Below are 12,806 nucleotides of genomic sequence, written 5' to 3' on the forward strand. Positions count from 1 at the left end.
TATTTTTAAGTCTAAAGAGAGAAATGGACTATTGTTTATTTTTAATTGATATTTTGTTGCATCCCTAATTGTTACGTTGTTTAAAACATAACATATGAATGTGTCTTAATGTAATAGAAGCCTACTTGAGCAATACCACATTGTACAATGCTGTGATGTTATGTAGTTTCAAAATACAACATATTAACGTTTTCATGTAGAAAAAGCCAACGTGGGTGTCTTTAAGGAGCAAAAATACAGCATATGGGCTCTTATATAGCTGTTGTGTCATCACTCATATTGCAAGTCATATCTTTCCAGCCTGGAACTGGCCCGGCATGTAGACATGTTCCAGACAACTTGCTGCAGTTCAAACCGAGTATCACAATGGGGAAGAAAGGGGATTTAAGTGACATTAGATGTGGCATAGTTGTTGGTGCCAGACGGGCTGGTTTGAATATTTCAGTAACTGCTGATCTACTGGGATTTTCACACACAACTATTACGATTTAAAGTGAATAGTCCAAAAAAGAGAAAATATCCAGTGAGCGGCAGTTCTGTTGGCACAAATTTTTTGTCAGAGGTCAGAGGACATTTGGATGTTAGTGTCAGAATTTGGCATTAACAACATAAAAGCATGGATCCATCCAGTGGACAGGCCCGCAGGGCTATCATGTCAATATGGGGGCCCCGCGTGATTAGGGGGCCCCGCGTCGTCGCGATTTTCAATATTTGAAAATCCAGCAACCACAATAATCAAACTCTTGGGAACAACTGTGGTCGGAACCAAAGTTCACAGGTCTGTGTTCTCTAAACACCTATCAAGCGGTGGATTACTTCATTCTGATTACTTGCCGCCGAACCGCGTCATATCATAGCTCAAATTTGACTGGATTTGATCTCTCCTTGACGCTCACACTGGAGAAGACGCACCGCTTCTATTTTCGTGGCACTTTTGGGCCCATTAGTACCAATTGAGCATTGTGTCAACATCACAGCCTACCCGAGTATTGTTGCACATCATGTCTGTCCCTTGATGACCACAGATCACCCATCTTTTAAAGGCTACTTCCAGCAGGATAATGTGCCATGTCATACAGCGTGAATCATCTCAGACTGGTTTCTTGGACATGAAATTCAGTTCACTTTACTCAGATGGCATCCACAGTCACCAGACCCCAATCCAACATGGATGTACAGCCGACAAATCTGCAGCAACTGCATGATGCTATCATGTCAATATGGACCAAAGAGTCTAAGGAATATTTCCAGTACTTTGACTCTATGCCAGGATTAAGGCAGTTCTGAAGGCAAAATGAAGTCCAAACTAAACTAGTAGGGTGTACCTAATAAAGTGGCCGGTAAGTGTATATCTGGGTGTTTATGTTGCCTGGTGCCCTAAAGAAGTCCAGATGATGTTATGAAAAGTAACAGTGGAAACATGACTGGCCCTAGAATGCTCGTTCGCTTTAGGCCTGACAGCCATGGAAACATGGCTAATGCCTAGTTCAGACCCGATTTTGGCTCGCCGACAGGTTTTTAGAAATCGCCGACAAATGCCTGAAATCACAGGCAAAATGCTGCTCATGCACGTGAGTGACAATCACACAGTATGAACTATCAGTGACGCGATCTGAGAGAATCACCGATGAGTCGCCGATGCCTGCGAGATATTTGGCATGCTAAATATCTGGAGCTGTCGGCGATTCAAATCATGCTGTGTGAATTGAGTTTTAACTGAAAATAACATCAGAGATCACCTACAACCAATGAGAGAGCAGCATTCACTGGTGTGTGCGTGTGTGTATACCTGCTGCAGGCCAGCGGGAGGCTGGGGGTGAAGTTAAAAGCGCTCTTTTTCGGTTTATTTGGACCCACGAAATGGAGGAAAAACTAGTGGAGGTTTGACAGGACTTACGAGCAACCGTGTCTGTTTGATGTTTCATACAGAAAGAAATTAGTTTATTATCAACGTTGAGGAGAAATGGCTAATTCCCTTTAAACACCAGGTGAGCAAACATGTACATGTTCTACCCCATTAAAGGCTTCTTTCCCATTATGTAGTTAATAACAAAAGATATACTACGTGTTTTTGGCTGTGAGACGGAGTTTGGACAAAGTTGTCGGGGATTTTTCCTATAGTAAAGTCATGCAATGTGAATGTCCCTGTCGCCGATCCATCTTGCAGTGTAAACAAAGCAGCGACGAAATGCTAGCCCAGATAGTCATGCAGTGTGAAAACATCTGTGACAAGACTACTTTGAAAATCATCCAGTCTGAACTCGGCATAATGTGTTCAATTTAGTTCAATTGATCTTTGTTTTTATAGCATTTTTATAATGTAGATGGTGTCAAAGCAGCTTAACGTAGATGAAGTTCTACCAAATAGAAACTGCTTCAGTCCAGTTTTCATAGTTGAAGTTCAGTTTTGTTCAGTGTACTTGTCATTGCTGAAAGACAAAACACTGAAGAGTAAATCCAAGATGCTCTATTCCAGGTTAGGTCAGTATCTACATTTTATCTTTAACAAGTGTCTTTGAAATTACACCATGAGATCAATATGGTCTCCACCCCCCCCCCCCCCCCTCTCTTTTCTACCCTCCCTTTCTCTCTAATGACCTTTTTCTGTCCACTTTTAACAAGTATATAAGCTTGCCCACCAACATTTGGAGCAATTTGCTAAGCAAACTACACCGGTAAGTTCACTCTTTTAGCAATGTATTTAATTTTCTGTTTTTCTTAATGTATAATTAACCAACTATTTTCCCTCTTCATTTTCAAAATCCGACTAAATCAATGGAAACATAAAGGACTTATGAAAGAGAGACACCAAATCTAAGGATTGTGTTTAATATTAATTACTTACACAATAAACAGTTACACCAACATACACACACACACAATGAACTCTACAGTGCTTTTATATAGTCTACAAGAAAGATATTCAGATGTCTTTGCACAAAACTTTACCGTTGTTTGTCTTGCTGTCATAATCATCTCCATTAACGGAATGTTTGTATTCATATTCTTTAGGAGATCAATTTTCCACAGTGATCCACGATATATACTGTATATTCACTTGGTTATTAATGATATGCTCATGGTTTTCACTTCTGTAATTCTTTTTGTGATGGCTTTTATATGGAACAATGTACCTGTCCCGTTCTGTGTTACACTGCTAATAATAGCCTCAACAGCTTATAAGAACACTCCTCTGACTTTGGCTGGTATGGCTGTTGAGCGTTACATTGCCGTCTGCAAACCACTGCATCACCATCAGATTTGCACAGTGCGCAGGACGTACATCCTCATCTCTCTCATATGGAGTGTTGGAGTTTTACCTGGATTGGCCGAATTGATTCTTCTTTTAATTATTCGCCCTTTAGCTGTTTTTACAAGTACTCAGTGTGCTTCAGTTACTGTTTATAGCACCCCATACCATGTTGAACTGACCACATTTATGAATGGTATTTACTCATCTATTGTGTGGCTAATACTCGTATATACATATTGTCAAGTGCTGGTTAAGGCTAAAAGGGCTTCCACTAAAAAATCCTCAGCAAAAAAGGCCCAAAACACCATCCTGTTACACGGAGCACAGCTTCTGCTCTGTATGCTGTCCTACATTACTCCTGTGTTAGACAGACTTTATTCACCACTGGTACCTGAGCAGCAGAGGAGAATACGCATTTTAAACTATCTACTAACAAATATTTTACCCAGACTTCTTACGCCCCTGATTTATGGTGTTCGAGATAAACAATTTTATAATCACATTAAGGCACTCTTTTTATGTAAATTATCTGTTGTAAATGTCAATTCAATAAAACAATAAGCAGATTTAATTTTGATATCTCGCTTGTTATGCTTTTCTTTATTTGCTGTGAAATAAGGTGTTGATTTTTAACTGGATGCTATTGTGATGTCACAATAAATTTATGAAGAAAATTTGAAGGCATCATCTTGCACATGTAGAACAGTCACTGTAAATTGTGTACACGGGTAATATTGAATTAATGAATGCATGTTATGCATAGCACAAGAAAAACTCATTATTATGTGCAACTAAAGTCACTATTTTTATATTGATTACTGATGTCCAAATAGTTTATCCAAACTTAAGACAGGTGCTGTCATAATTACACTGTAAGGATCCACCTATCGGCGTGGTTGAAGATGAAATGCATTCCTCTTTTCTCATTCTTCTGTAAAATTAATTTAATGTGCTTAACTATTTATCACAGTTTGATTCTAATTTGTTTCTAGCTCAGAGATTAATCTGACTCCAATTTTAATTTATGATTATGATCAATTTAGGGTCATATTTTTATGATGAAGTGATCACATTTGATCATTTTAGATGCACATTAAGGCTTCGTTTACTCTGCAGATCTTCATGGTTAATTCCGATTCTGTGACTGTGTCCAATTTGTTTGATGACTTCTATTCACAAATTCACAAAGTGATTCATAACCGATGTCTGCATTTACATTACATAAGGCAACGATGCATTAATTCAGAAAAAAATAGCATGCACTGACAGACAGAAGTGATAATATATGATAATGATAGAGTTGACATTTAGCTACCCTCTTTTAGTTCAGGCTGTTTGAATGAATATCATATGAATGTCATGCCCATGTTGTGGAATTGAGGCACAATTTGACCAAAATAGTTTGTTTACATCAGGCATGTCCAAACTCGATTCTGGAGCTCCGGTGTCCTACAAAGTTTAGTTCCAACCCCAATCAGACACACCTGGGCTATCTAATCAAGCTCTTACTAGGCTTTCTATAAACATCTTTGCAGGTCTGTTTAGGAAAGTTGGAGCTAAAATCTGCAGGACACCAGCCCTCCATGACCGACTTTGGACACCCCTGGTTTACATGATGAGCCTTAATGTAATAGTTTTTCTTTGTTTACACAGAGGTGTTGAGCTCTCATGTTCACTCTCTCCCTCTCTTTCATTAACATGCTTAAAAGCATTAACATGGATGAATAGAATACAAAATAAATGTCCTTGTATATGAGATAAGGTTTAGGACTCTGGCCATTGGACTTTGTAAGTGTGTCGGTCAGGTTAGTTGGTTAAGTGTGTTCCACACGTTGTGTAGAATTGGTGTTGGTTGTCGACTCGACTGAAGAGAGTGACCTTATTGGTTATTCAGCAATGAATCAGAGGGCAAGTGTAGCGTAGTTACATGACGTAGCAAATAAACAATTCAAGCCAAGAAGGGTGGGTCACATAGAAGCCAGATGTAATTTCCAACCAAGGCTCATTCTGAAAACCTAGTCTTGCGGACATTTTTTGGAGACCGCGAATTATGTAGCTGGAGGTACGGCTGCATTTCATTTTTTAAGCAAACGATTTGGGGCAGTGTGATGCCGTTCCCTTTCGTGCTTGCCAGCTGAGCTCTTGCCTCCGTGTGGAGGGCTTTACCGATTCAACCATTTTGTCTGGTTAGCTCGTCGTGTTCGTCGGCGGACTTGAGACGCAGAGAGGAGCTGACCATGATGAAGACCGGGTTCGAGTCCAGGGAAGAGTGGTTCCAGAAATTCAGGTAAGACAAAAACAGAATTCAAAAAATAAAATGAACAAGTTCATAACAGGCTGAGAATGTGGTGAAATCCGAAAATGTGGTAAAAATCAGATGAGGGCTTGTCTTTTACTGGACGGCTTTTTTTTTGTAAATTGTTGGTTGGGAATAGGGAACTAAGCAAGTAGGCGGGCGGGTCAATCTGTTAAACTGCTTTTGTTTAGGGAAGGAGGGTGGGTCGCCCAGTCAATCATTCAGCCAGTTGAACGGACGGTCGTTTGACAGTGGCTTTTTGTGGGTTTACGCGAGAGACGTTCGAGATTCAAAAAAAGCGTGCACAGCGGCCTCTCCGGATTCACGAAAAACTGCACAAATACGTGCCTCCCGGGACGTATTTAAAATCACCGATTAACCCACTCACCCACTTCCCTGAGAGGGTGCTCGCTGCAGAGCCATTTGAGGAGAGCTGAGCTCCAGCGAGGGGGAGCCTGAGCTGTCGCTCCTCCTCCTGTAAGCTGTTTTAATGCGTACACCAACCCCACCCCTAACCCTACCCCCGGTGACATCACTCGTAGAAGAAGTGCAAAAAAGGTGGAGCTCAAGCTTAAGCTCCTCAAAGCTCAGCTCTCCTCAAATGGCTCTGCAGCGAGCACCACTTGACTTCCCTAAGTCCAATCGAGAGTTTTAAAAAGCAATCCAGAAAAAGAAAATCCCTCGCCTGATTTTTACCACATTTTTAAATTTTACCACATTCTCAACGTTATTTACTTGTTTATATTATTTTTTGTCTTCTGTTTTTGTCTTACCTGCATTCTGGAACTTTCCTTCACCAGACTCGAACTCCGTCATTTTGGTCAACTCCTCTATGCGTTCTAAGCCTGCCACCGTACATTGCGAGCTAACTGGGCAAACTGGTAACAATGCAAAAGCCGTCTATACAGAGGTAAGCACTCAGCTGGTAAGCTCCGAAAAGGACGACATCATGCCACCCCATAGCGTTCTTTAAAAAAAAATAAATGCAGCCATACGTACTTCTGACTACATTTTTCGCGATTTTCAGAAATGTATATAGAGCTACATTTTCAGAATGAACCTATGTTGATCATATCACAAGGCCTCTTATTTTAAATTAATATCAGGAAAGGCTGCAATAATTATTTAATGTAATTTGTACTTGTATAGCACATTTATTTTGTATGGCCACACCCAAAGCGCTTCACAATCATGAGGGGGGTTCCCTCCAGACCACCACCAGTGCGGCAGCCACAGGACAATGGCACCAGTGTGCTATCACACACCAGCTATAGGTAGAGTGGAGAAACAGTGATAGAGACGATTAAGTGGATGGGGAAGTGCCACAGGATTTTTAATGAACACAGAGAGTCAGGACCTCAGTTTAACGTCTCATCCGAAACACGGCGACCACTGACCTTATGGCGCCCCCCTCACTTTTACTGGGGCATTAGGACTCACACAGACCACAGGTTGAGCGCCCTCTGCTGGCCTCACTAACACCACTTCCAACAGCAACTTAGCTTTCTCATGTGGTCTCCCATCCAGGTACTGACCAGGCTCAGCCCTGCTTAGCTTCAGTGAGTAACCGGTCTTGGACTACAGAGTAATAAGGCTGTGGCTGACTTTTTCAATGACACTGACTTTTGCGAGAAAACTAATCATATTCATTCATTCATTCGTTCATTTTCTTTTCTGCTTAGTCCCTTTATTAATCTGTGGTCACCACAACAGAATGAACCACCATCTTATCCAGCATATATTTTATGCAACGGATGCCCTTCCAGCTGCAACCCATCACTGGGAAACACCCATACACTCTCATTTAAACACATACACTATGGACAATTTAGCTTATCCAATTCACCTAGAGCGCATGTCTTTGGACTTGTGGAGGAAAGCGAAGTCACCAGATGAAACCCACGCGAACACGGGGAGAACATGTAAACTCCACACAGAAATGACATCTGACCCAGCTGAGGCTCAAACCAGTGACCTTTTTGCTGTGGTGACCTTTTTGTTGACATTTCTAGATTGTGTACCTCTGCACCCATCTTTACTATAGAAATTAAACACACACACATATTTAAAGTCTACTAATGAAATACTTTTTACCTCCCTCCTTACCTCCTTCACTCCCTCCCCTTTCTTTTGTGCATTTTCTCCCTCCTCTACACCTTCTACAAATAACTATATAAACTGGTTAGTTCACTTCTCTAGTCAAAACTATTTACCAAGCTGAAAGGTAAGATCCCTTTTCAAATTCATCAAAGCCTTTCGTTAACCTAATAAAGGTTTTCTCCTTTTTTGTGCCTGACATCAGCTGAAGTCAATGGAAAAATCTGCATAAGATTGAGAGAGAGAGAGAAAAAAACAAGAACGGTCTTTTTTATCTTCAAAATGACCGCAACGAACTCTACAAGGTTTCTATATAGTCTACAAGAGCAATTTTCAGATTCGTTTGCAAAAAATTTTACAGTTGTCCTTCTTGCTGTCATAATTGTCTCGGTAAATGGAATGTTTGTACTCACATTTTTCAGGAGTTCAATTTTCTATACAGATCCAAGGTACATATTATATATTCACTTGGTTATGAATGACATGCTAATGGTTTGTATTACTGTAATGCTTTTTGTGATGGCTTATGCGTGGCAAAATGTACCCATCCCGTTCTGTGTTACACTGCTAATAATATCATCAGCAACCCATAAGAACACTCCTCTGACTTTGGCTGGTATGGCTATTGAGCGTTACATTGCCGTCTGCAAACCACTGCATCACCATCAGATTTGCACAGTGCGCAGGACGTACATCCTCATCTCTCTGATATGGAGTGTTGGAGTTTTACCTGCATTGGCTGACTTGATTCTCCTTTCAATTGTTCGTCCTTTGACTATTTCATCAACAGTTACTTCTTGCAGTGCCTCAATTTTGTATATCACACCATATCATGAAGTCCAAAACAAATGTATGAATGGTCTTTATTCCTCTGTTGTGTGTCTAATACTCGTATACACATATTGCCAAGTGCTGATCACAGCCAAAAAGGCCTCTACTAATAAATCCTCAGCAAAAAAAGCCCAAAGCACCATCCTGCTACACGGAGCCCAGCTTCTGCTCTGTATGCTGTCCTATATCAGTGCTGTCGTAGACAAGATATTTGTCCCACTTTCACCTATAGATCGAGCAAGACTAACCTTTTTAAATTATCTTCTTACCAATATATTACCACGATTGCTTACTCCCCTGATTTATGGGGTTCGGGATAAACATTTTAACAAACACATGAAGGGACTTTTATCATGCAGATTGCACGCTGTAAAGGTTGGATCAGTCAAACGATGAGCAGAAAAACAGAATATAAGTTTCCCACTGATGTGAAAGTTAAGCTTAATTATGAAACGTGTCTTCCTGTGCTGTTATTTAACAGTGTTTAGTTTTAATCAATACCTGTTACACACTTTTCACTGTGAAAAAAAAATCCTTGTGTGGGTCACACTTTACAATAAGGTTTTATTAGTTAATGTATTTACTAACCTGAACTAATTATGAACACTACTTGTACAGAATTTATTAATCATAGTTCACCATTTACTAATGCTTTAATAAGATCTGAATTCCTGCTTGTTAACATTAGTTAATGCACTGTGAGTGAATAAGAACTAATAATGAACAACTTTATTTCATTAACTAATGTTAACAGACATAAATACTGTAATAAATTGTTCATAAACATAAATTGTTTGTGGTAAATGCGTAACTAACATTAACACAACTTTACTGTAAAGTGTTGCCCTTGTATGTTTCCCATGTTTTTTAAATCGACAATGACTCTTGTGTAAAGATTGCACACTTAAATTTAATGTATTGTAAATAATGTTTACAATAAAACATACTGTAAATGCTGTATTACGATTTGGCAAATCATTATTAACTATACACTGCTTCTCTTTTTTATTTCTTTTGTAGTGGCATATATATTTCCCAGTTGTGTTATTATATTTTATTTTTGTAGTAGTTTACTTTATTATTGTTTCTCTGGTTAAGAGCCATGTTTTCAACAAAAACTCATTTTAAAAAACGTAGTGCTATTTACCGCAAATTATGCAGCCAGAGATACGTATGGCTGTATTAAATTTTTTTACGAACGCTACGGGGCAGTATGACACCATCCCTTTTCGCGCTTCCCAGCTGACTGCTTACTAGGCCCACACGGAGTCTCCGCGCGCAAAATTCCGCAGATTTCCTGCAGATTTTCCGCAGATTTTTAGCCCATCATTAATTCAGTTTATTTATTTAAGTAAATGTGTAAATCATAAATTTATTCAGTTTTTTATTAATTACAGTAATATTATTGACTAATATGAAAATGTTCATCTGATTTATGTACTACACAGTTTGTTAAGTACAAAACTGTTTTCTGTCTTTTAGTAGGGGTATATGAGAGAATTGCTTTGTTTACAAAATAAAGTAAATCTAATTGGATTTGCATTTTAAACATTAAATAAGAGTTTAAAATGTATTACTTTTTATTTCATACATTAAGGTTTCAGTTATGATACTCCCAAAATAATTCCGCAGAAATCCGCAGATTTTTACCAAAATTCTCGATATCGATTGGTTGGGTTTAGGGATAAAATTGGTTGGGTTTAGGGAAGGATGATGGTGGGTCAGTCAGTCAACAGCAGCTTCTGGAGTGTTTTTGCAATAACAGCAGGCACAAATGGCACTTGTGAGAGATAATTGAGATATGAAAAAGCATACTAAACGGACTCTTGTGGATTCGTGAAAACAATAATGGACAAAAAATTACAGAAATTTCCTTAAATTTAAATTTCTTGTAAATTTCTGTAATTCAACCTATGTTATTCTACAGTAAATTTCTGTAATTTAACGGCCGTTATTTTACTTTTTTTTTTTCCAGCACCCCAGCTTCTGGAAAATTGTTCTTTACAAATATTTTTACAGTGTAGGGCTTCGTTTTCAGAATGAGCATATGTTGACTTTGCAACATTGCAATGATCTGACAGATTTTGGAAACAACAGTGATAACTACACAATTATTAGCCCCCCTTTGATTTTTAATTTCTTTTTTAAATATTTCCTAAATGATGTTTAACAGAGCAAGGAAACTTTCACAGTATGTCTGATAATATTTTTTCTTTGGAAAAAATCTTACTTGTTTTATTTCAGCTACTGAAAGCAGTTTTTAATTTTTTAAACACCATTTTAAGGACACAAATATTAGCCCCTTTAAGCTATATTTTTTCCTAATAGTCTACAGAACAAACCATCATTATACAATGACTTGCCTAATTAGCCTAACCTGCATAGTTAACCTAATTAACCTAGTTAAGCTTTAAAATGTCACTTTAAACTGTATAGAAGTTTCTTGAAAAATATCCAGTAAAATATTATTTACTGTCATCATGGAAAAGATAAAAGAAATCTGTTATTAGAGATGAGTTATTAAACTATTATGTTTATAAATGTGTTGAAGAAATCTTCTCCCCGTTAAACAGAATTTGGGCAAAAAAATGAACTGGGGTGTTAATAATTCAGGGGGCTAATAATTCTGACTTCAACTGTGTATATATCTATCTATATCTATATTTATATTTATATATACACACACACACACACACACACACGCACACACACGCACACACACACACATGGAGAAAGCTTCTTTTATAAAATGCATTGTGTTACTTGCATGTGAAGTCATACTACATGAAAATAACATCACGTGTCATGTAAAAGTGTCCCAAGGGCAATTATTGTCATTTTTTTTCCTTCCACAAATCATAAATATCACATGAGCCCCATACTAATTACTTGTGAGCTTCAGACTGCCCACAAAACAAAACCAGATATTTAGCTGCAAGGTAAGCCTATCAATAAGACTTCATATAAAGGAATAAACTAAGTTTAAAATACATTTACTAACCACCATTGTGTTTCAGATTCTGGCTCGAAAAGAACCACAATATGAACTCAACAATCTGGATTGTGGATAGCTATGAAGAAGCTCTCGCCAAAAACATTGTGATTGTTTCTCTTGGATTTATCATTAATGTCATTAACGGAATGTTAGTGGTGACTTTCTTCTCCAATCCAATGTTTTCAAGAGACTCCAGATACATCTTATACATTCACCTGGTCATCAATGACATGCTCATGATATGTGTGTCAGTAATTTTATATGTGTTGACCTATACTGCACCCCTTGTAAATGCTTCATTGTGTTGCATATTGTTGGTTCTTGGAACAACCACATTCATGATCACTCCTTTAAATCTGGCCGGTATGGCCATCGAACGGTTCATTGCTATCTGTAAACCACTGCATCACTCGCAGATTTGCACACCACAAAGAACCTACATCTTTATATGCTTGCTATGGATTGTAGGAGTCATTCCTTCTCTGGCGGATATCGTTATTTTATTTTCAATCCAACCTATGTCGTTCTTCAGGTCTTCAGTACCTTGCTATCCAGTCAGTTTATTTCCTTCCAAAGCACACAAGGATCGCACCACTGCTTCACAGGTCATCTATATGTCAGTGGTGTGGATAATTCTCTTTTACACATACTGCAGAGTCTTGTTCACTGCCAAAAGAGCCATTTCAAAGGGTTCAGTAAATAAGGCTCGGAGTACGATATTGCTGCATGGTGTCCAGTTACTGCTTTGTATGCTCTCTTACATTGCTCCTGTGTTGGATATGATCCTCACTCCTTTTTTTCCTGTTCACAGAACAAAAATCACTTTCTTTAATTATCTAATAACAAATATAATGCCAAGATTACTCAGTCCTTTGATATATGGAGTCCGAGACCAAAGGTTTCTAAAACAATTAAAGGAATACTTTACTTGTAAAGTTGCTATTGTAAAGATCCTGCCATCAAAATTATGATTATACATTTTATAAAGGAACAATATGCTTACCTTATTTGCATTTCTTTTAAATTACGATATTTGTTTGAAATTTGAGAGCATCAGTGACTGTAAAGTGACTCAAAAAGTGTCTCGAAAAATGTATGAATATCATCGAATAAGACTAAAAAAGTATCACAATATGGTTTGAAACTGGCAAATTAACTGGTATCACTTTAGTTTAAGTAACATTTCGCAGTATTAACAAGCTATAAATGATAAAATATGTCTCATGTAAACAGAAGAGATAAGTAAAAGAAGAAATAAGTTTAAGTATAATAGACGAATGATGTATGTGGGAAAATAATAAGCTTGTGCTTTATCCCACTCCATTTACGACCAT

At 38.1% G+C, this 12,806-nt stretch overlaps 2 protein-coding genes and 1 pseudogene across 2 annotated transcripts; all 3 read left to right on the top strand.

Moving 5' to 3' along the window:
- The first annotated feature begins 2,881 nt into the window (after positions 1-2,881).
- On the top strand, positions 2,882-3,814 carry or90d3 (odorant receptor, family 90, subfamily D, member 3). The gene is given in 1 exon segment (NM_001128376.1): positions 2,882-3,814. A coding segment is annotated over 1 exon segment (933 nt).
- A 4,114-nt stretch (positions 3,815-7,928) lies between these two features.
- On the top strand, positions 7,929-8,873 carry or90b1 (odorant receptor, family 90, subfamily B, member 1). The gene is given in 1 exon segment (NM_001128387.1): positions 7,929-8,873. A coding segment is annotated over 1 exon segment (945 nt).
- Positions 11,520-12,443, top strand: or136-2 (odorant receptor, family H, subfamily 136, member 2; annotated as a pseudogene).

This window comes from Danio rerio, chromosome 6 (genome assembly GCF_049306965.1).
Source record: "Danio rerio strain Tuebingen ecotype United States chromosome 6, GRCz12tu, whole genome shotgun sequence".
Lineage (NCBI taxonomy): Eukaryota > Metazoa > Chordata > Actinopteri > Cypriniformes > Danionidae > Danio > Danio rerio.